General features: G+C 32.5%; 3 protein-coding genes across 7 annotated transcripts; 2 read left to right on the top strand and 1 right to left on the bottom strand.

Annotated features, from left to right (window-relative positions):
- Positions 1–2,351: 2,351 nt before the first annotated feature.
- On the top strand, positions 2,352–4,242 carry LOC111402487 (H/ACA ribonucleoprotein complex subunit 3-like protein). Of its 3 annotated transcripts, none has more exons than XM_023030843.1 (4): positions 2,352–2,414; positions 2,628–2,698; positions 3,161–3,203; positions 3,926–4,242. In XM_023030843.1, the coding sequence occupies exons 2-4, from the start codon at positions 2,645–2,647 to the stop codon at positions 4,021–4,023; spliced, it is 195 nt and encodes a 64-aa protein (XP_022886611.1). In that variant the 5' UTR covers positions 2,352–2,414; positions 2,628–2,644; the 3' UTR covers positions 4,024–4,242. The 3 variants fall into 3 exon arrangements, with proteins under 3 accessions (XP_022886611.1, XP_022886619.1, XP_022886627.1); XM_023030851.1 differs by having other exon boundaries at positions 2,362–2,437; XM_023030859.1 differs by having other exon boundaries at positions 2,383–2,432.
- A 1,748-nt stretch (positions 4,243–5,990) lies between these two features.
- Positions 5,991–6,899, top strand: LOC111407794 (protein CUP-SHAPED COTYLEDON 1-like). Its single transcript, XM_023037476.1, has 2 exons — positions 5,991–6,156; positions 6,631–6,899. Exons 1-2 carry the CDS (start codon positions 5,991–5,993, stop codon positions 6,897–6,899), a joined length of 435 nt encoding a protein of 144 aa, XP_022893244.1.
- A 2,733-nt stretch (positions 6,900–9,632) lies between these two features.
- LOC111402503 (U-box domain-containing protein 3-like) lies at positions 9,633–14,782 on the bottom strand. Of its 3 annotated transcripts, XM_023030884.1 has the most exons (6): positions 14,120–14,782; positions 12,818–13,097; positions 12,468–12,584; positions 11,487–12,307; positions 10,313–11,399; positions 9,633–10,005 (listed from the first exon to the last, which is right to left on the bottom strand). In XM_023030884.1, the coding sequence occupies exons 2-6, from the start codon at positions 13,091–13,093 to the stop codon at positions 9,940–9,942; spliced, it is 2,367 nt and encodes a 788-aa protein (XP_022886652.1). In that variant the 5' UTR covers positions 13,094–13,097; positions 14,120–14,782; the 3' UTR covers positions 9,633–9,939. The 3 variants fall into 3 exon arrangements, with proteins under 3 accessions (XP_022886652.1, XP_022886645.1, XP_022886637.1); XM_023030877.1 differs by having other exon boundaries at positions 9,634–10,005; positions 10,313–12,295; XM_023030869.1 differs by having other exon boundaries at positions 9,635–10,005; positions 10,313–12,307.
- Between the last annotated feature and the right edge of the window lie 9,752 nt (positions 14,783–24,534).

The raw sequence follows: 24,534 nt of genomic DNA on the forward strand, positions 1-24,534 counted from the left end.
TCCTCCGTGCTTCTTTGATGTTTGTTTTTCCTACGATGCAGGAGGATTATCAGTAAAGATGTATCTCCAATTTTACATTAATGAAAATGGGGATAAAGTTTACACTACTAAGGTTTGCCTCTTCGTTTTCTCGATTCATGCAGCTTTTATGTAAATATGTAATTTTCCATGCTATTATCGCAGTGTTTCAGGTTATAGGCATGGTTTACATGATCAATAATTAATTCCCACTCTAGGTAATGCTGTGATGGTAAATTAAAATTCACTACCTGTTAAAGTGCATTTTGTACATTTATTTTAAGTAATTTTTCCTTGCTTGTAATTCCCAACAAAGAGTGATATCATGATTTCCCGAATTTGATGATAGATGGTCGCAGATACTAGTTTCAGTAAGTAGTGAGTTTGAGAGTTGGCTCGATGTTAATCAACATTCATAGTTGTACTTACTGAATTGCAATTTAATGCATAATGTGGGGCGAGTACTTATTTGAAAGGATTTCTCTGAACTTTTTGACAAAATTTACCATCTTGTTTTCTCCACTAAAAAGAAAAGACTTCATATATTTCGATTTTTTACTATTGCTCTTCTTCATGCAGAAGGAATCACCATTGGGGTTGGCCACAGAATCTGCTCATCCTGGTATGTTTTCTGAATCATTATGAATCTATATCTTAGATGTAATGTACCCTAACAGACTGGCCCTTTTAAAATAAATACGTGCATCGAATTGCATGTTTTAGTGTGTTATGGTAATAAAATCAATATTTTGCACACTTGACAGTGACAGAGTGGTCGAGTAATTTGCTTCTGACTAATTGATACATAATGGAATATGATTCAGAATTTGAGAATCTGCCTGTCTATCACCTGTGCAATTAAATCTTCAATTTGAGTATAATGAAGGATAAGAAATTTCTCTGAATAGCTAAGAACTTTTGTTCCTCACTATTCGATTGAAACTTTTCCTACTGATGTCAATGTATTTGTGCACTCTTATGCCATGTTACAGCATGAGGGATGCATCTGTGGATAGAGTATATTTCCTAACCAAGTCTTTGTGAAATTTTTGTCTTCTAAGGAAACTTTAAGTTGATAAAGTAGTACAAATCATATTAAACAAACATGCACGCTGGAAAATACGAACTCTTACTCCCTATTTTTTGTCTTCACACATGATTTTTCGTCTTTACAAATAACAAAAGAGCAATAGTAATAAAACCGAGAAAAACTTGCTTAGGCGTTGTGATAATGGGAAATGATGCTCTTCTTGTTTTCTGAGTTACTGCTTTGTTAAACTAGTAATCATGGTCTGGGAGAAGGTGAGATACCTTGCCATCTCTACTCATAACCCCATGCTCCATTTATAAAATTTTGCACTATTCCAACCTAAAAGACGAAACTTGACTTTGTAAATATGAACAGTCAAAGGCCATATTATAAATTAATCAAATTTTGGATTGTTTACATTGTTAAATGTCTCGTCTTGCTCCACTGGGAAATCAACGACAAAATATCTTGTCCGGCTTCATTAGGAATAGAGATTGAGAACACCGTCATTGCTCCAAACAAGTTGACATCTTATTTTTATTTTATTTTAATGCTTTTAAATTTTAAATCGTATTTTTTAAAAATATAAAAAGTAAACAGGATGACACCCGCTCCACCTCTCGAAATCCTCGACGATTCATTGCCCTACTATGCCCTCTCCCCTTTGGCATTACTAATTACTAAGGATTGAATGTCCAATTATAAGTTATAACTAAAGAACTAGAACTAATTTGCTCATTTTCAAATTTCAGGGATACATGGTACCTAGTTAAATAGAATGAGGAGTAGTTTCGAAATAATTCACTTGACTAACTTATACATAGGTAATTCTATTCAAATCATTTAATTGCAATGAAAATTTTAAACGTTTGTTCATTTACACATGTCTCAACTTTTTTCACATATTTTTATCATTACTTTCTATCAATTAAACATCTTGTCTTGATGGCTGAAAATGCACCAAGAGAAAGTACAAATATTTATTTGCACAATATATTTAAAATAAAGCAAAATAAACTCGACAAAAATGTATTTTTTAATTCTACCAGAATATATCGAAAACAATTGTCTTCGGAGTTCTAATTGATAGAAGATTAAAGATAAGAGACGATGAGAACAATTGAAGATATAATGCAAATTTGTGCAAAGATTAAGAACTTATAATGCAATTAAAACGTGGTGAAGTTAACAAAACATGGATGTTAATAACCTCCCAGATGCCACGTGTGTAAACAGTATAGGGACATTTTTGCCCCTACCATAAGTTACCGGATTTGCCCCTAGCTTGGGTTTTAATCAGAAACCCTAATTGCCTCTGTTATTCATTTTCCATCGTTGAGCTCATATCTCAAGCCGCAGAGCCCCGGTAAAATATTACTTTCCGGTTAGGTTTGTAGGAAATTATTCATTCTCTATCATATTGGAAATTATTCTAACAATCCCGTTGCAGTTTTCCGGTTAGGTTTGTAGGGTTTAAGTTGAATTAAGTCAGTGAACTCATGGCTTTGCGTTTTTGATTCATTTGAATTATTATGTTTTCCTCTATACTTCTTTGATGTTTGTTTTTCCTACGATGCAGGAGGAGTATCAGTAAAGATGTATCTCCAATTTTACATTAATGAAAATGGGGATAAAGTTTACACTACTAAGGTTTGCCTCTTCCTTGTCTCGATTCATGCAGCTTTTATGTAAATATGTAATTTTCCATGCTATTATCGCGGTGTTTCAGGTTATGGGCATAGATGGTAAATTAAAATTCACTACCTGTTATACATAATTTTCTAATAATTAAAATGCATTTTTTACATATATTTTATGTAATTTTTCCTTGCTTGTAATGCCCAACAAAGAGTGATATCATGATTTCCCGAATTTGATGATAGATGGTCGCAGATACTAGTTTCAATAAGTAGTAAGTTTGAGAGTTGGCTCGATGTTAATCAACATTCATAGTTGTACTTACTGAATTGCAATTTAATGCATAATGTGGGGCGAGTACTTATTTGAAAGGATTTCTCTGAAATTTTGTCAAAATTTACCATCTTGTTTTCTCCACTAAAAAGAAAAGACTTCATATATTTCGATTTTTCACTATTGCTTTTCTTCATGCAGAAGGAATCACCATTGGGGTTGGCCACAGAATCTGCTCATCCTGGTATGTTTTCTGAATCATTATGAATCTATATCTTAGACGTAATGTACCCAGACAGACTGGCCCTTTTACAATAAATATGTGCGTCCAATTTGCATGTTTTAGTGTGTTATGGTAATAAAATCAATATTTTGCACACTTGACAGTGACAGAGTGGTCGAGTAATTTGCTTCTGACTAATTGATACATAATGGAATATGATTCAGAATTTGAGAATCTGCCTGTCTATCACCAGGCAATTAAATCTTCAATTTGAGTATAATGAAGGATAAGAAATTTCTCTGAATAGCTAAAAACTTCTGTTCCTCACTATTCGATTGAAACTTTTCCTACCGATGTCAATGTACTTGTGCACTCTTATGCCATGTTACAGCACGAGGGATGCATCTTTGGGTAGAGTATATTTCCTAACCAAGTTTTTGTGATATTTTTGTCTTCTAAGGAAACTTTAAATTGATAGAGTAGTTCAAATCATATCAAACAAACATGCACACTGGAAAATACGAACTATTACTCCCTATCCTATGTCTTCACACATGATTTTTCGTCTTTACAAATAACAAAAGAGCAATAGTAATAAAACTGAGAAAAACTTGCTTAGGCATTGTGATAATGGGAAATGACGCTGTTCTTGTTTTCTGAGTTACTGCTTTGTTAAACCAGTAATCATGGTCCACAAAGATTATTCACCACATCCTTCTAATGTCTCTCTTTCCCAATTGCAGCTCGCTTCTCACCTGATGACAAATACTCGAGGCAAAGAGTGCTCCTGAAGAAGCGCTTTGGTTTACTTCCTACCCAACATCCACCTCCCAAGTACTGAGTACCCAATGTACTCACGTAGGCCTTTTGTATCGAGAGGAGAAATGTAGCATTCCTTTTCATTTACCCAAGAGTTACCAAATTAATCGTTTTACTATTGGCCTGTAATTTGTGTTTGCACTCCTTTTGCAATTTCTATTGATATTAAATGTTATGGTGGCTAATGCTAGATTCCTTCACCCTTTACTTTTATCCCAAAAATATTTCATTTTTATTAAAATGTTATGGTGGTTAGTCCTACAGGTTTCACTCTTGGGACGAAATGCAACCATGAGCTAGCAATTACCTATGAACACCACTGAAAGCTTATAAATGATTCATTTTGGATAGTTTGCAACAATTTCTATGTTGGGTTTTTTTTTATCACTCTCGTCGTGTCATTTAGATTGTCACAGGGACTGTACTACCATTCAAATCATCAATTTATCACTTTCGTTTTGTGTTGCTTGAGATTGTCACAAGGACTGTAATACCATTAAAATCATCAATTAGCGTTGCAAGCGGTAATGTAATGAATTTACTGCTTGTAAAAATAAGTCTCCAAGTTAGTGGTTTTTCATCAGAAGAAATTTTTAATACTTCTTTTTTAGATATGTTCTCTCGTATCTTATGCTTTTGTCTTTCATGATAAACAGAATTCTTACGAAGTGTCAATACTCTGTGATTATCAGTAAACCATGAAGCGTTATAATGCAAGAGAATCTATTTACTACGTATATCTTTTAACCATAAATACTCCTAATTAGCTTTAGATATTGCAACAGATGGGGTGACCAAGGGTTGCCATGTTATTCACTATTTGTGACCCATTAATATTCTGGATCCTATTTTGTAACGACTGAGATGTTTAGTTCATCTTATCCTTCACAGATTTAAATCTCTCATAACTCAAAAGTCTCAGATTTGAATTATGGAGAAGATGGAAATCTGTGAAGGATAAGATGAACAGACACTCTTTCAAAATTGATCATTTGTATGAGATGATGATTTGAGCATAGAGATTGGATCGTTACAAACATGCACATTTTCTTCTGTAACTAGGCAACTTCGTTGCCAAAGTATCATACGTATTGGTCGTTATAGGAGAGCATCTGTCCATCTTAGTCCTCATGGCTTTTTGTTGCGTCTTCTAGAACTTGAATATATGATCTTTCACTCAAAAAAGATTTAAATTGAATTTTGATATCAATCTCTCTTAAGATGTCATGAGTTCAAATCTTGAAGGACGTTACAGAAAGTCATAAGGAGTAAAATAAATAAATGCTCCAACAAAGCAAATAATGCGTATAATATAGCGATTTGTGCACATATGCTCGAATCATTACATATTTCGTGACTGCAAGACATTGTTTAGTGATTGTGAAATGCCTTTTATACTCTTGTATATATAGCTATTGAACACATCTTCTTTTCTACTTTTATTGTACTTGATGAAAATTTGGCTGGCACATTATTTGTACTAAAATTTGATATTAATAGCTGAGACAGTGAGTAAATGTAGAAGTCCAAATATCCTGGTATAGTAGACGAATTAAAACTAAAAATATCTTATACTTAATTTTTTATCACTTGTATAAATTATCATAAGCACCAATTAATTGGTCACTCGATATTGTAAGATCAAATTCCACCATATCACGATTTTTTATTTGCATATCAATTAAGTTAAAATCGAATAACTTATTCATATTATCATAATTTAATGAATACATCCCAACAAATTTAATTAAACAAATGCGCCAAAATATACAATATTTATGCATCAAATGCGAGTATTCACATATGTTTCATCAATGTCTTAATTAAATTAAATGGAATAATTTGGAGATTCTATCAGAATATTGATATGGATTTGAGTCTTTATTGCATTAACAATTCTTCCCTCATGCCCACAAAAATATTTATTATGTCTTTGGTTTAAATAAGCGGCTACCTTAAAAAAAGAAATCCCAACATCTTTGAATAAAAATGGCTCTAAGAAACCTTGTAAATAAACTGCCTCCAGGTCACGTGTTTGTTCCAACGGACGATGAGTTAGTGTCTTATTATCTTTCCAAAAAGAATTCTAAAGAAGAAATTATCAAAAACCCTCTGGTGGAAATTGACCTGAATACTGAGCCCTGGAGTCTCCCAGGTAGGTTTCCTTTATGTTAGATAATATTCTTTTGTTTTTGTATATCCACAGATGAAAATTAACCCTTGTTTTCAATAGGCTTTCTACTATAGATAATATTTTAGATGAAGTAGTTTAACATGATACATAGTAGATAAATGTTCTGAGAGAATCGTGGAGGTTGATCGCTTGATGCGTGATTAGCCGACTCGATAGTATTTTAGCCACTGTTTTGTACATATTATTTAAAACTCATTTTCAATTACACATTCTTTCATTTAAATAATAAACTTCTATTCTCAAAAAATCTATGTCAAACAAGTCTAGAGTATATTCTTGTAACCTTTACAATGGCATTGATGTGCTATTCTCAAATGACTTTTCAAAAGTATTAAAATGTTCATCTGAATTGAAGCCTTGTTTTAGATATTTCTTAACTTTCACCATTCTTAATTAGAATGAGAGCTAACAATGCTTGTATCCATGGTTGCCCAGATGTGGCAAAGTTGAATTCGAAAGAGTGGTATTTCTTCAGCTTCCGAGATGGCAGAGATAATAGGGCGACGATCTCTGGCTACTGGAAATCCATTGGAAAAGGTCAGGCAGTGCTTGATGAGAGGACACGAGCTATAATTGGGAAGAAAGAGAAATTAATTTTCTACAAAAATAATGGAATCAAAACGGGTTGGGTTATGCATGAATTTCTCCTTAACAACCCTCAGGTGCCTCCTAGTTCTAATACCTCCTTTAATCTTCTCACCTAATTATTTCTAAAGAAATATGCTCCCTAGAAATAGAAATAAAAGGTTAAGAAAAGTTATTTTCTACAAAATTCTCAAATTTACCAATATTATATATACACATACTTTTTCCTTCGTCCTATAAAATTTTATGTACCCTTCATAGACGACGTGTAAAAACACCTTTATTTAACTTTTACTACAAACACTAAAACTTGTCCATAAAAGAAATTGGGTTCAAATTCGAAGTATTTGATTTCTTATGTACTTTCATCACACCTGCGAATGATACATTAGTTCCATTTGGAAATCCAGTCATATCCAATATTACGACACCAATTTATCATTTGTATTTTATGGTGTCAATCTAATATTGATATACATCATCACATTGACAGGCAAAATGGGTGTTATGTAGAGTATTTCATGAAGACCAAAATATCACTTCTTCCTCGAGTGGCTCCTCGAGCCAAAATCCAAGTAGCTCTCTAGTCCGATGAAGACACGATTGACAATGAGTCGAGCAAAATAATTCATGCCAAATAGAAGGATGATTATGGGTTCATAGTTGATAAGACTTATGAAGAATCAACCTTATCGATTGATGGAATGTCTTCAAGAATGGATGGCAATCAACAATATATAACTTGTATTTTCATCTCATATCTAACTCTTTATTAGGGTTTATGCTCTAGGAGTATATTTAACAATAAGTAACCAGGGCCGGCCTTGAAATTTTAGATGCCCCGTGCGACATTTTAAAATGGTGCCCCTCTCATGTAATAAAGAATATATTATAAAAAAACTAATTCAATAACATCGTTTCATACCAAAAATATGACACTAATATTTTGTTTATTTTTACATATCGTGAATAAAAAAAATATAAAAAAAACTCAAAAGCATTCTCCGAACTTCATCAAAATTCATATATCATCAACAGAGAACCATCCAAACTATTAACCTCTTGGTACAATTTCACATGAACAAACTTTGAAATCAAAAATAGCAAGTACCACGTGTAAATCTTGAAATGCAACAAATCATGTAAAAATATTTGTTCTTGCATTTTTAGAAACAAACTCACTAATTAAAACTTTTGTAATCAATATGTTTTAGCAAATCTTTCTCAATAAATATCAAAACTAGCACATTCAATCATTCTTGTAACATAGTTGATTGCAAATAAAATTTTTATATCTTTAGTTTTGAAGAACATTTTTCGACAAATGCAACAATAACAATAATTGTCAATAGCATTCTGTAAATATATTCGAAAAGCAATCCAATCTTGTCACATAAGTCAATATATCAAAAGCTATTTTTGTTTCTTTTGGTAAAAAAATTTGCAAAAATCACCCAACAAAAACTTACCCTTCTAGAATAAAAAAAAATAAAATCATGAAATAACAATTCACAAGTAGACTCGTTCTTGTAACATGGTTGATCGCAAATAAAATTTAATAACTTTAGTTTTGAAGAATATTGTTCAACAAATTCAATAATAACAATAATTGTTAATAGTATTCTATAAGCGATAAATATATTCGAAAAACAATCCAATATTCTCAAATAAGTCAATATATCAAAAGCTATTTTTGTTTCTTCTGGTAAAAAAATTCGCAAAAAATTGAATATAATCAACTATTAGTTAACCAACAAAAATTTACCCTTCTAGAACCAAAAAATAAAAAAATCATGATATAGCAATTCACAAGTGGACAACCAGCTCCAATAAATAGATTGTACTATTATAGAGCATGTAATATAAAGCACAAACCTAATCTCTTGTCCACAGTGAGCAGGATAAAAGTCTATATATATGTAGAAGTACATATTTATAATGGTAACCATTGACAATTTAGCTTCTCGTGTGAATTTTGCACGACATGTAACTAAGTGAAATAATTGAGAGTCATCATACGAATATTGATCAATTTACCAATTACCAAAATTAACTATCTCTAAATTTATTTGAAATATCGAGTTTTGTTGGTTTAAAACCAAATTATAACTAAAGCAATGAGAAATCAACTAACTACTCAACTTTAGGAAAATCAGGTAAGAGTAAAATGTTAGGACATAAGATTTCACCAATCCAATTCAATTTTCCTTATCATGTTCGGGCAACTCATTCATGCAAATGGTCAAATCCCCTAGTTTTTCCATCTGCTAGCAATGTGGTTTGGAATCGATTCTTTACCAACGGCCCACCCTTTCTTTGAACTTCATCGAAACTCAATTGCTATGAGAAACAGAAAAGAAGTGGTAATGTAACGTTGAGAAAAGACAGGGCTCCAAAGGCTGGTAATGTCATGGGATATTTCTTCAAAATTCAGCCCCTGTTTGGCCCCCAATCTTGCCAAATTTTAATGATTGGAATAGTGTTTTTTTGAAAAATGTATGATTGAAAAAGAATGAAAAGTTTTTGATTTGCGTGTAATATTATTTTAAGGAAGATTGTGTGGCTAAAAATAAGAGAGAAAAAAAATGAGAATGAGAATGGGGGCCAAACGGGCTCAGTTTTTAAAGTGAAAGAATTTGAATTTATAATGCCATTAAGATGCGGCCCTACTACTAACCGTTGGGTTAACATCATAGTAATGAAATACGAAACACTATCTTTCTTTTTCATGGTGGATTTTCAAGTTAGAATCTATAGAATCTGAGTTATATAAAGCACATACCTAATCTCCTGTCCACAGTGAGCAGGATAAAAACTCTTCATTGCTAACGTGGCAAGAGAATATTAGTGATAAGCATCGAAAAAAAAAAACACGAAATCTTAACAAAATCACCGTATAAGAGGAGTCTAAGCATATATACAAAGCTAGTTGAATAAACCAGGAGAAACTAAACGCCAAAACCTTACTAGCAGGAATAGCCAATTGTTGAGTTATAAACCAAATGATCTACTTCCATTAGCGTATTACACGAACATGTTGCAAAAGGACACATAGTTGGGGCAAAAAGTATTCGAGAAACCTATAGTGATGGTAGGTTACCTATAATGGCCGCAAGAGGCAGTGGAGTATTGCATAAATAAATCAATGACGTTTCTATTTCACGACCTTCCCCTTGCTACAGCACCCTCGCGCTGATTCCTGAAGTGACTGAGAAGTTGTTGTGCCTGATCCATAATAAAGAAAAGACAACAAAACACGTTATGTTTCACATTATCCACACCTACATGCATCAACATAAAAGTCGGGACTTATGAAATGATGCAAGCCTTGATATATACTAGAACATGTTTGTTGCAGATTCCACCCCACCCCGAAAAAGAGAAAAAGAAAAATAGAAACCAAGAGAGGGGAAAAAAATCGATCCTAGATATCGTTGTAATTCATTTGTCTTGAAATTGCAACACCCTTTAATGGCTAGATACAGTGACAATCTCCGAATAAGCGGGAAACTTTGGCAAACGAGCTACATACCTTCTCCTTTGCTCTTGTTGTGCCAGACTGAGACAATGCAACAAGAGGTGGGACTGCTCCTTCTTGCAAAACCATCAGACAATACTTAGGACTAATGATGCATAGTTGCAAGAGTATCGAGGAAGCATTTTCCTTTCCCTGTTGAGATCCTGTTTCAACAATCTCAACCAGTAATGGAATGCCCCTTTCTTGAGCAATAGCCGAGCATCCCTCTGCAGTAGTAGACAAATTTGCAAGAACAGCTACAGCTTTATCTACAATTTCTGATCCAGGATCCATCAGCTCAACCAGATACTTCACAGCTCCTGCTTGAACTACACGAGCCTTATTTTCATGATAGATTGACAGGTTAAATAAGGCTGTTGCAGCATCTTTCTTCCCTCTTAGAGTACCGGATGCTAAAAGATCAACCAATGCTTTTACAGCACCTGTTTGACCAATCTTCATCCTGTACTCGTCCAAAAAGGAGAGACTAAAAATGGTAGCTGCAGCATTCTCTTTAGCGCCCGAATTACCAGTTCTCAGAACGTGGATAAGAGGTTCAAGTGTGCCTTCTTCCGCAATCATAGCCTTGATCTTTTCATTAATTGATAAGTTCAGCAGTGCAGTAACTGCATGCTCTTGAGTTGGGTTCACATCTGAGTGTAACAAGGAAATTAATGGAGCAATAGCCCCACAGCGGCCTATAATGATCCGATTCTCCATGTTGTACTTTGCAAGAAACCGTAATTGTTTGGCAGCTGCAGTTTGTAGTTCAAGCAATCCACTCTTCAAGTCTTTAACAAGTTTTTCAACACGGGAAGTTGTAGTCATATCGGTAGACCCTGATTCTGAAGGGAATGATAATGTTCTGGGGAGTTTATGGTATCCATTCATCTCAGCCATATCTTTCGAGGAGTGACACTGTTTTCCAGACAAAGACGGAGATACCCCATTACTCTTATTCGATGGTGGTACCCCAGAATTCTTAATTGAAGGAGAGTAAGTGCAATAATCAGATGTTACGTCCCCTGATATATCACTCACATTATCTTGCTTACTCAATATCCTTGAGATTTCAGTCGATGCTGTAGGGACATAATCAGTACTGAAAGTGGCACTAGATGCTGATTCACTCCTGCTGTGTATAGACGAAGGTTCAGGAGACGAGTGGTCAGCGATTGTTTCCTTGTACCTGAAAGTGGCACTAGAAGCTGATTCACTCCTGCTGTGTATATACGAAGGTTCAGGAGACGAGTAGTCAGAGATTGTTTCCTTGTTACTGAAGGCACCAACATCTTCTTCACCGACTCTAGAAGAATCATCGACCTTTTGCTTCTCATTACCAATTAAAACTTTGAAACAGTTTCTTGATGTTGAATTTTTCCTTTGTAAAGGATATTGGATATCATCGTCATGGCAGACCTGCTCAGAATGGGATTCGACAGATAAATTATTTGCACCGTCAACGTTGTTGGAGAGTTCTATTTTATTTTCCTCACACCAATTTGCTATCAGAGCCTTAACTGTAAAATTGGGAATCAGGTTTTGGTGTGAGAGCTTTTGACAAGTTTTAGGGCACGTGTATAACCCGTGATCGAACCATTTTTGAATGGCACCCCTCTCGTATGTTTGGCCAGATGCAACAATTACTGGATCCAACATGAGTTCCAAACATAAAGGACATCGGAAATAAGGAGGGACCTTAATGCCATTTATAGCCTTATAGTTCTTGAGTTTAACAATGCAATCACGAATATGAGACATAAGGCACATGGTATCATGGATTTTATCTAAACCCCCTTTCAATTTATTGTCTTCAGCTTTCATTCTCTCCTTTTCCAATGCAATAGACTCATTCATGACTTCATCATCTGATGTCAAGTTTAGGTACTGGATTATTGTCATAAGATGTTCTGAACGAGGAATTTTCCCTTCTCTTTGGCTTTTAAGAACCTCTTCCATCTCTTGGGACAGTTCTTCTAAATGCAGTTTTCGAGATTCCTGCATACAATACTGGAACAGAATCTGAATATAACTCACACTCTTAACGCCATTAAGATGAAGCCCAATTAGTAACACCATGTGAATGAAAACGGACGTAGTTCAATGGAAAAAGAAACTAATTGAAGGAGAAATCAGAATTAAATGGAAAATATTCGAGCCATATCACTACCTGAGTATCAGATACAATCGAAGTAGACGGTGATGATTCAATTAGTCTACACAAAATGCAACAGATCTTTACAGAGGAGATCCGTATTCTTATGACCAAGGGTTCACTTTGCAGCACCTGAAAGTAATAAACAAAGGAAAAGGAGATAGTGAGCTTGTGAAACTATGATCAATAACTCGTGATATAATTTACAAATCATAATTGTTTCACGGACGTTAAAAAATGTCAATATAGTCAAACATTGAAAGGTCATCTTCTTATTGGATTCCACTTGTTTATGAAATTTTTTTATGATCAATACTTGAAAGTTTTAAAGACTGAAAAACAGTGGCTCACTAGATGTTACTCACGAAAAGAATCTTGCTCATTTTTGGAAACCATTTATCAAGGAATTCCATGGCCTCGTGGATGGCTGCATCAAGTTCTTCACACTCTTTAGTAAAAAAATCATTGGGATGTACTTTGAGGTCAGCAACATTATCGAGTAATGGTTTCAAATGCTTCAAGAAAGAAACAAGACTTCTGTAATTCTTCTCAGCTGGCATAGTCTTCAATACAAGACATGATACCAGGTGATTAAATCGATAAATATTATCAGCAAGGCATTGTACAGATTTTACGTCCATTGACCTGTTTAAAGAAGTCGAAGAATGACTAATCAGAATAACATATGTGAACAGATTGTAGTTCATTATGTTAGAAAGATGCCCATGTTTCACAATAATGGTGTAAGGTGTTTCTTTTGTTTTCTAAATAATTTTTATATCACTTAGATCACTTTTTCTATTAATAATAAAAACAAGAGTCAGCCATGTCCAAAATATAAGGACAAAACAACACAAAACATAAACTAAAGCAATAAAAACAATGTTCCATTTCTTATTTGACAGGAAATTAAAGTCATTTGCTCTGCTACATGAATCCTATTTAAAAAATTTAAAAACTCGAACGCCATTGAGATATACAACTGATTAAAAAGCACGTAAAGAAAGGTCAAGAAATATATATCCTTATTATGTAATCATATGCATGTTCCTCAAATCCTTATCATCACTCGAATAATATTGATGCATCCTCACAGCGGTTAATCGAAGCTGGCCTACGAAGACTAGTAAAAACTACTTAGAACTTCTCAGCTTGAACACTGTTAAGCCGATTTCCTTCTATAGGCAGTATGTGACAAATAACCTTTTGCCAAATATAGAGGAAAAATGTACAAAACTTAACAGCAAAGGCTGAATTTCCCAGCTAAATCAATAATTATTTGCTCAAAAAATACTGTGATCATGTTTCACAAATTTACATCCATTCTCTTCAGTCTTCAGTCACCAAAAATACAGGCAGTCTCAACTACAAATAAAATTCAACTTCTTGGTCATTTCCACCATAGAAACAAAATTGCATTAATAAACCCAAGAAAATAGAGAAATGACAGTAATAATCACAAATGTCCCTGAATCTAATTCGATTAAACCTACCCTGTAAGCTCAAATGCTGAAATTTAACCAAACCAAGAACAGCTCAAAAGCAAACACATTTTTTTCTCTTACCCACAAAAATTTCGCGAAGGAAAAATTATAAAATAAAAATAGATTTACTTATTAGTGATATTTATGTTAAAATATTTAGAGAAATACACAATGCACTTGTACCTGGCGCGAGAAATTTAGATGGATGAAACAAAAACTGATCTTGATGAAACCCACAAAGCAAAAGAGTTTTAACATGAAAATTTCATGGTTGTGATCTTAAAATCTCCAAGAATGACTCCCTCTTCACATTGCTTCATTAAAAAGAGAGAGCTGGGTAAGTGAAAAAACAACAAAAAAAGGAAACAAAAGGGGCCTGGTTGAATTTGTGGGGTCCTTTTCCAGCTTCAGATTTGCCGGGAAATTAATTAATGAGACAATTATTAGAGAAATTTGTTGTTAAACAACAGCAGGCAAGACCAGAGGTGAAAGAGAGGAATTTTTGGTTTTTCATTTTTTTCTCCTTTCCAATTAAACTTCACTGAGCACTATTATATCTTCAACAAGCTGGAGAAATAAATAAAGACGTACCATGAACCCAAATCTGCAAAACTGAATTGGGACAGTTTTAGCAAGGAAAATAAACTTAATAGGTAATCATTTCCTCAGGTGACACAAGAAATAAGAATCAACGTCTACTTCTTTTAAAAATGTCATAAAACTGAAAGTATTGAAAGCAAGAAATGAAATGGTCTGTCTACTCTGAATAATCCGCAGTGCTGCTATATCAATGTAATGGCAGAGTGGTAAAGATTTCGCCATTTTCAAGACTAGGAAACCTACGAGGTATGAATTTTTAATCATGATTAGAGTGCTACATAAAAGTTTGAACTTTTCTTAATAAAGTAATAAAGAAAGAGCTGATATCCAAAGAAGATTTTGCAGCCAAGTACCGTGATTATTTGGCTTCAAGATTCCAAACACGTGCATCTAGTTCAACCGACACGCTACGCAATGGAAATTAAAATGATTAAAAATTTATATTCAAGAACTCTAATTGTAAATCTATTCACCCCTTTTACAATATTCATTCTTTGATTGACTATGCAAGAGATGGAATAAATAGTAAGCAAAATACACAAAATATGAAATCATATCGAGTCGAGCTACATGAACAGAAGCTTGACACATTCTGTGTAGTCACACATGATCAAACAAATGCATATTCGATGTAATTTTTTTTGAGAATAGATTTTGTAAGGATTGATGTTTTTGAAAAGTGCGTGATTAAGAAACGGGCAAAATTATTTTATTAAAAGAATGAGAAATTAAAAATGAATTTGGAAAAAAAATTTGTATTAAAGAATATGTACCAAACGAGTGCTAAATAATTTTCAAAAATACAATTTCATAATAGTTTTTAAAATACAAAAAAGAAACAAATTGGTAATGATTCTTCAAATCTTTTTATAATTTAATCCCTATTTGGTATCGTCAAAAATCAAATTTTTAGTAGATTTTAATAAAAATTAATAAAATATTTAGTTGAAAAGTTGATAAAAATTGCGACTTTTATAAGAGAATGCGAAAGAAAAAGCCTTCGAATACAAAGAAATTCTCTGAAAGTAACTTAATTTTATTATTAATGCAGAATGTTGAAAATTAACCTACAAGTCGGGTTAAATAGCTACAAAAAATACGAAATTATCGAAAAATTACCAAAAATAGCAAAATCTTAACGATCATACCAAAATAAAATATGAAATAAAAGAAGTAAGTTGCCAAAAATTTGGCTCAATCCGAATTCTCTAAAAGGAAACGAAATATTACCATAAATAGTAAAAAATAACTAAAAATTAAATTTCGAAAAGAAGAACTGAGGATTTTGGGCTTGAAATTGACACCCATCGAGCATAGCTGGGTGACCACGACGTGCGCGCTGAAGAGGGCTTTCCGGATTGGGGTCATGATAGTGATTCTAATAATCGTAGCCAAAGTTATGATCAAATTACCAAAAACGTGCCACAATTTCCCCAATTAAGGAAATATTGCATTTATTTTCCATCTTTGCACCGATCCACCATCTCATGGTATCTCAACTCCATCAACAAGCTATCTGACAGATCAGCATCACTCGACTCGAATCCTCCAACACCATTTACCAATTGGCAATATCTAATATCGGGTTAAATACCTCAATTGTGGAGAACATAAAGTCGGCAAAGTGGTAGACAATCGTTCAAGCTCGAAATCTGCCATCCAATTCAAAGGGTAAAAAGATCCGCTTAAGTATTTTCTTATGGTCGGTTTTACTATGAGATTAGTATTTAATGACAACCAAATTGTTACTACAATTTGATCATGAAAATCTATAGAATAAAATGTTAGCTTATTTAGAACATAATTGGTATAGATAAAATGGGATCAACACATAAATCCGAGTTCAAAAAATTGCATTTCATAAATAACAAACTCACAAAAATATTTCAAAAATCAAACGGTAAATAAAATTATTAAATATTAAAATATAATATAATATACATTAATTATTTCCACCCCATGCCATCTTACCCTACTATACCACCTTCCTTTCACATTTCCACCGAAGATGGTCATCGGATAGTAAATAAATTTATTAAATATTAAATTATAATAAAATATTTATTAATTATTTTTACCCCATAGTGGTGGCAATGGGTCGAGCCGAGTCGGCTCGGCTCGGCTCGCACTCGTGGCTCGTTTTCAACGAGTCGAGTTCGGGCTCGGCTCGTTGAATTTGGGCGAACTCGTGGCCGAGCTGAATTTTGGCTCGTGGGCTCTTTCATTTTTTTTAAAGAGTTTTACATATAAATAAAATAATAGAAAACACTTTTAAAAAATAAAAATAAAAAGTGTTAAAAAATATAAATAATTTAATGAAGACAATTTTTTATTTTTTTATTTATATCATATTGTAATATTTTTTATAAAGTATAAAATATTTATATAATGAAGATGAATTTATTTTTTGAAATATATTTTTACAAAAAATATATATTTTTGATTTCTTGTTAAAGTAGATAAAATGTAAATCCTCATTCTTTATCTGGGTTTGGGACCGGCTACATCAATTTTAAGTAGGCGGAGTTAAAAATTGTACACAAACAACTGGTTGTAACGTGTACAATTTTTTAAAGAAAATTAAATTTAACGATTAAAAAATAAAAAAAATTTGATTAATATAATTAAATCAAATATTACTTACCTGACGAAATGCAATTTCAACTTATTTATCTTGTAGTCGAAATTGAGTGTTCTGCCAATCATTTACGCACATTAACGCTTTCAAAGCATGTTCTTTCAATTGGTTCTTGACATCGGTCAAAATCCTTTTACTTGCACTAAAAGTAGATTCCGAAGCAACGGTGCTAACCGGAGGTATCAACAGATCTTTCGTAATTACAGAAACAATTGGCCAACGTCTTTCATACTTTCGTCAGACTTCTATTACTTCTTCTGAACTTTTTTTAATTGTTCTGTCTGTTGGTATATTATAATTGAAATAATCAATTAATTCGATAGGCATCGCATTTTGAGTTTCGCCCAATGTTTGATGAGATGAAAATGTAGATGACATGGCACTAGATGAACACGTTGCAGTTGCATCATATCTAAATGTATTGATGCCTTGAAATAAATTCATTAATTCGGCATCATCTTCTTCAATTTTAGTCGAAGGAGTAAGTGCAGAGAGTACCCAACTAACATTCGCACCCATTCTTTCCACATATAAATCATACATTCCAAATAATACTTGCTCTAAATTCTTATAGGTGATAGGTGTATCAAGTATTAAAGTTTTATTGATTTGAACAATTACGTATTTAGTTCCCAAAATATTATATCGGGGGTCCATTGCGCAGGCTAAAGGAAATAACATATGCAGTTCTTCCCAATATTTTCTAAACTTTAATTCCATAGCAATTATAATTTCACTAAAAGTATGATCATTTTTATATTTAAGGAATGTTCCTGCAATTATATAAAGGTATTCAACCACCATACAGTTTGTGAGATAATAAACGTCAGATAAAATTTTTGTGGTCTTATAAAAAGATGTCAAAAATCGTTTAACTTTCAAAAGTAAAATCCAATCGGATTCATTTAACATACCATCGTCATTACTTCTAACGTGTCTATTGTTATTGAAATATTGTATTGTATCGGCATGAAGAGTGTTTTGACTTACCCCAACGTACCTCGATTGCAGATATTCTTTCACGAACGAGACGAAATGTTGGTTGTCTACAATAACCAGAGGCAACTCAGTGGCGGCAACAAATTTCACCATTTCGGTTCGAGTATTATCCTCCGAATACACCCACGTGGATAGGGGTGAAGTTGTAGAACAGGCGTCTAGACTGCCAAATTGCAATTGTGTTTGACTAGCTGGAAGAAGCCCATGTCTGGAAGCACATTCTTTGTAGTGGCGGTTGGGATGGGTGGTACCAATTCCTTTTTACCATACCAATCTTTGTTGGCAGTATTTACATACTACTTTAGATTCTGCAAGGCCATCGACGACTTTTCCCGTTGAAATCAACTTAAGGTGATCCTAACATTTTGCTTGTTTTTTGGCCTTTCGCTTTCCCCTCGCATCTGGGATGTTTAATTCGGCATCTTTGTCTTCATGTTCCGTTTCGGGAACGTTAATATCATCCAAATCAATTGGATTGTGGCTTCCCCGACCGTGAATGTGAACATCTTCAGGTATGGGTATATCATTTAGACTGACAAATTTATTTGGAAATTGACTTTGTGGCGTCCTAGGCGATTCGTCATGACGTGGCCCACATCTCGTATCGAATAAGCTCTCAACAAATGAGCGTTGATCCATTTGTTTGATTGTTTATGATGAAATCTTAACTAGAATAATATAAATGTAGCGAGATTGTAAGAATTGAGAATTGGATGAATTGAAATTGTAACTAATAAAATGTAAAAATTGAATTGATATTGTATATTTTACAGTACAAGAGAGTAAAAACTCAATAATTGATATAATAAAAGAGAGTTAGAGATTTGGAGTAGATTGAGTAATTGATATGGAAAAAAATAAAGGGGGTTAAGGGCTATTTATAGTTGGGATAGAGTTTTGTGAATAGGGTAAATCACGGGATATATTCCATCAGGTCAGGAAACAAAAGCTGTCTGAACACTGCGCTTACAAGGAATCCAATTCCATGTTTCAGGAATCCAACTTCCACACTACGGCTGTCAGCAAGGCGTAAAATAATATCACTCATATCCTTTGCATCACTGGATTATGCCCTGGTGGGCATAGTGCTACTATCTCAATGTGATGGCAGAGTGCTAAAGATTTCGCCATTTTCATATAAATCATCTAAATTCATATAAAAAAATTAATTGTTACTTTGCTTTAAATTTTTGTCAATATTATAAAACACGCCAAATAGGGACAATATTAAAATTTTACTGTCATAAGATAAATATTTCAATCGATATACTTATTTTATTTTATTTTATTTTATTTATTATTACAAGAAGGGAGTTACATTATTTTGAATATGTGTAAAAGTGTTTTTGATTAATGGGTAAAATACGAAGTATGGTGGTTAGTACTTAAGACACCATTTTATATGATCATAAAAACAACTAATTGTTTATGATTGTAGAATAAGGGTTGGTGCTCTATTCTGTTAAGGTTTTAATAGTTGTAACTCTATCAATTGAGATACGATTTGTCCTAACTAGGACGAAGGATCTCGAATTAGTGACATCAGTGTATTTGGAAGTGTATTGAATTGAATCATTTTGTATAAAAATTTCATTCTAATTGATGACCATGCTAGAGAGAATTAAACTTCACGTTGTCTGCTTTATGAATTACATTAACTTAGTACAAATTATTAGTTCTATTTGCGTACTTTAGGATCTTTGATTTACCAATTGACAATATCTAATATCGGGTTAAATACCTCAATTGTGAGAACATAAAGTGAGCAAAGTAGTAGATAATCGTTCGAGTTCGAAATCTGCCTTCCAATTCAAAGGGTAAAAAGATCCGCTTAAGTATTTTCTTATGATCGGTTATAATATGAGATTAGTATTTAATGACGACCAAATTGTTACTACAATTTGATCGTGAAAATCCATAGAAGAAAATGTTAGCTTATGTTAGAACATAATTAGTATGGATAAAACGGTCAATTTAGCCCAACGCCAATTATATGATATCCGACAACGGTAATGAATTAAGATAGCAAGTTAAGAAGATTTAATTCTAGAGAACTGAAATCGAATTACTTCTATAATTTTACGGATCGTGCTACACGAACATAGAGATTAACACAACGGTTGACATAGCACACACATGGGGAGGTCGGCATTATTTAATTCGCACGGGACCCATGCCTCGATTGTGAGTGTGGTGTCATCCTTTGTGTCAAACATTATATTCGTTTAGTATTTTCCTAATTTTATATATTTCAAAAGGTCAACATTGCGCCTTTACTGGAATAGTCCAAACTAATAATTAGACTGAACATATTCATAGCTCCAAAAAGGTTTGTTGACTTAATGTATTATAGTGTAAGGGTTGCACTTGTTGTTCGGTATAAGTTTGATCAAAGTTATTAAATTAAAAGTTGGTCAAACTCAAATTTTAATTAAATAAAAGTCAAAATTTCTCTTTTAACCACGAGGGTAAGTTCGATCAAACATTTTTGAAGATTTTAGATTACTTAAAACTCAAGTTTCAAATTTCTAAGATACTACACTAACCTAAGACTTCTTGGAACAAGTTATAAGACTCGTTCAATTCTATTTAAAGACTTGAAGACTAGATTATTCAGTACAAGTTTCAATCTCAGGCTTGAGTTCTTGAGAACGTCTTTGTTTTAGCGTTCTTGTCAGATCTTCGTGCCTAAGCAATTCGAGAAGATCAAATTTATCCCTTGTTTGGTATTAATTCAAATTAAGATTTTAATTTTAATCAAAGTCAATCATTAACTTTAACTACACATCTTATAGGCCCCAAACTTTTTAATTACACATTTCATCAACTTTTTTCAAAATCTACTAAAAATTCGATTTTAATTTCCATCAAACAAGAGCTTAATATCCAAAGCGAGAGGTTCATATTCTTCAACCGGATGAAGTTAATCACTAATAAGGTATTTTGCTATAAATGATCATGTGATTAATTGTCTTGATTTGTTCAAAAAAATATAGTTATATATAGAAAATATTAATATCCCAAATTAAAGAAAATTTTTGTTTTCACATTTTTCGGGATTAAATTTCCAACAATAATCTTTCTGGTTAATAATGAATTAAATTCTAATTTGTGATTAATAAACCTTGAATCAAATATTCAAATTTATTGGGGAGATTTTTCTAAATGACCTGCCACTATTCATTTTTGATAAAATATCTATAATACCCTTAATGAAAGGATTTGTCATATTTTGCACAAAATATCCTAAATTTATTGGGATAGTTCCAAAATTTCTTCTATTTCTCCCATTTCGAATTTTAATATATAGTTCCATCCTTTGATCTAATAAATTAGCATAATCTGTAATATAATTGTCATGTAATTCACTAAGATTATCATACTCCTTAGATGAAATATCCATAGTCTCTAGTTGAGCAAAAATATTTCTTATTTTTTCTAATAGTTTTTCTAACAGATTATCTAATCCTTTAATTGTATAACCTAGCATTATTCAGATAATTCTTTGCAAGCTTTATGAATAATAATAACATGTTAGATAAGGTTTTTGCAAACATGAAAAGTAATAATCCCTACGATCCTTTCAAGATATTAGAAGAATTCTTTTTAAATTTAACAAAGACAATAATTTTACCTTACTTTTGATCTTAAATCTGTATTCTTAGAACCGAGTAACCTTCAGGCTCTGAATCTGCAAACTGCTCCCTCAAACGGCCTCTTGCCTCAATGGGAATTCTGCTATTTCAGCTTCTTGCCCTCACTGTATCTTTTCTTAGAATTCAGAATAAAGATCTTAAGTAAAGAAAATTCTCTCTTTGTTAAAGTAAGAAAGAAATTATCTTCTTCAATCTATCAAGAATCTATGGGATAGGAAGTTTAGAAACTCATATATTTCTGATATCAAAAGATTGAAATTTTATTTTTATAATGAATTATACAAGATTTATATTGTATACAAGGGGTTTCCAGAAAAACTGGTTTAAGGAAAGAGAACTAACTCGAGATGATCCATTTTTTCTCCAAAGACCTCTATTTATACATGACTCGAACTTACTATTATTGATCTATTACATCATTGCATACATCAGAATTTTGAAAAAAGGCTCACATGCTTCTCTATTCTTTTCCTCCTGGGGTCTACATTTTCACATGCATTCTTTGCTTTTCCATCAAAGGGGCATCTTTTTCTCTATTGCCTTTCCATATTTGGCTCCATATGCAGCTGGCTAGATGCTTTGATAGTGGTAGGTCCCTTTTATCTATCTCCATACATCTTTTATCTTGAAGAATCAATCTTTTAATCTTGTCTGCATGTGGGGCACTCCCTCAATCTACATGATTATTGGATTGTTGTAGGACTTCCATTAATTTGATGAGTATCAAATTTTTGGATATATTCTTTCAAAATGGTAGATTTTTCTTTTCCATTATTCGTAAGGAGTGTCCATCCTTCATATTGGCACAAGTATCTGAATTTTTTATCATATAAGTTCTTTGCAATGTTGTAAAGAACTTTCATCCCCAAAACTCTTCGAGATTTTATCCATGATTTATTGATTTTAGGCAATGGTTTATTATTTCGGCCAACTTCAATTTGGAAATCTCGGCCAACATATCCAATTGTAATAATATGTTCAGCAGGATAATATATCCTTCCATCAACCTCAGGACTTATTGAATAAAATTTGATATAAATTGACTTCCCTTGGGCAAATTTTGAAACTTCTGCCCTGAATATATCATCAAATTTTTCAATTTCTTTTAAATCTTTTCCTGGATAGATCAAATCCAGAAATCCATAATCTGCTGCCATTTTGACCATGAAAGGGTCTGCATCTTTGGTAATTATTAATCTGGGATAAACATGATCTCCCGATGCAATAAAATATGATTCATTTTCTTCCAATTCATAAACAATTTTAGCAAATGATCTATATTCTTCTTCTTTTGATGATAAAGGGGTATCATCATCTTCATCAGTTTTGATTCTTATAATTCTTGTATGTTCATCACCATTTTTTATAGTCACCTTCCGGGGACTTGCTATGTCTCGTTTGATATTGCTGGGTCCACTACTGCTTCCTGGCTGTGTACCTGTTTGTATTTTTGAGATTGTATCAATTGGCATTTCCTGTTTGGTATCTAATAACTCAAATTGTGAAGTAATATCAACAATTCTGTCATTCAATTCTTTGGTATATTTGGAATGAGAATTAGAGATTTCCAACAACAACTTGACATTTTGTTGGATAGTTTCTGCCATTTCCTCTAACTGCTCAATTCCAATTTTCATATCTTCAGATTCTTCCATGAGGAATTTCATTCGTCTGTTGACGTCTATTAATGAATTTTTGATATTATCCATCTCCAAATTCGATATTCCTGATCAAAAAATCTGCAAGATAGTTGTTTATTCATTTAATATGAATAATATCAAAATTGTAGAATTATAAATATGCTTGTCATCTGTGTAACCTTCTATATTGAGGTTCCATAGGTAACTTATTTCTAATAAGTCCTGCAACTTGAGAATTATCAGTTTCAACAACAAATTTTTTAGATAAAAGGAATAATGAAAACTTTTTTATTCCTCTAATAATTGCTAATAATTCTTTTTCATGAGTAGTATAATTTATTTCTGCTTGGTTAAAAGTTCCACTTGAATATCTACATATTTCATTTAAATCTGTTTTTAATATAGCTGCTCAATATTTATCTGAGGCATCAGTATTGACAATTAGATTATCTTTTTCATCTGGTAATCTTAATTTTGGTAAATTTTTACATTCTTCTTTTAATGATTTAACAATTTCAGTATGTTCTTTATTCCAACCTTTAGTATTTGTTTTCCTAAGTAGAATTTGTATCTTATGTCTCTTTTTTGAGAGATTTTCAATAAATCCTTTGGCATAGTTTAAACATCCTAAAAATTTTTGTATTTGTTCTTTAAATTTTAATTCATCTGGAAAGCTTTCTATCTTTTTAGATATATGAGTTTGTAATTTTATTCCCTTTCTATCTATTGATAATCCTAGAAAATCTATTTCTTGTTTTTCTATTATAGATTTCTTTTTAGAAAGTACAATCCCTTCCTTTTTGCATTCATTTATGAATTGTAATAAATGATTCCTATGCTCTTTTTTATTATTAGAGCATATTGGTATATCATCAATATAAACAATAAGAAAATCACTATACTTTTTGAATATATTATCCATTTTTCTTTGAAATATTTGTGGTGCATTTTTTAAACCAAATGGTATAACTAACCATTCATATTTTCCTTGAGGTGTACTAAAAGCTGTATATTGTATACTATCTTCTTCCATTTTTATTTGCCAAAATCCTGATTTACAATCAA

This window comes from Olea europaea, chromosome 1, assembly GCF_002742605.1.
Source record: "Olea europaea var. sylvestris chromosome 1, O_europaea_v1, whole genome shotgun sequence".
Lineage (NCBI taxonomy): Eukaryota > Viridiplantae > Streptophyta > Magnoliopsida > Lamiales > Oleaceae > Olea > Olea europaea.

Coding starts and splice junctions, on each gene's coding strand:
- LOC111407794 (XM_023037476.1), top strand. CDS start 5,991: ATGGCTCTAAGAAACCTTGTAAATAAACTGCCTCCAGGTCACGTGTTT. Junction 6,157..6,630: donor TGAGCCCTGGAGTCTCCCAG/GTAGGTTTCCTT, acceptor ATGGTTGCCCAG/ATGTGGCAAAGTTGAATTCG.
- LOC111402487 (XM_023030843.1), top strand. CDS start 2,645: ATGTATCTCCAATTTTACATTAATGAAAATGGGGATAAAGTTTACACT. Junction 2,699..3,160: donor ATAAAGTTTACACTACTAAG/GTTTGCCTCTTC, acceptor TTCTTCATGCAG/AAGGAATCACCATTGGGGTT. Junction 3,204..3,925: donor CACAGAATCTGCTCATCCTG/GTATGTTTTCTG, acceptor TCCCAATTGCAG/CTCGCTTCTCACCTGATGAC.
- LOC111402503 (XM_023030869.1), bottom strand. CDS start 13,093: ATGGACGTAAAATCTGTACAATGCCTTGCTGATAATATTTATCGATTT. Junction 12,585..12,817: donor AAATGAGCAAGATTCTTTTC/GTGAGTAACATC, acceptor TATTACTTTCAG/GTGCTGCAAAGTGAACCCTT. Junction 10,006..10,312: donor CAACAAGAGCAAAGGAGAAG/GTATGTAGCTCG, acceptor ATTATGGATCAG/GCACAACAACTTCTCAGTCA.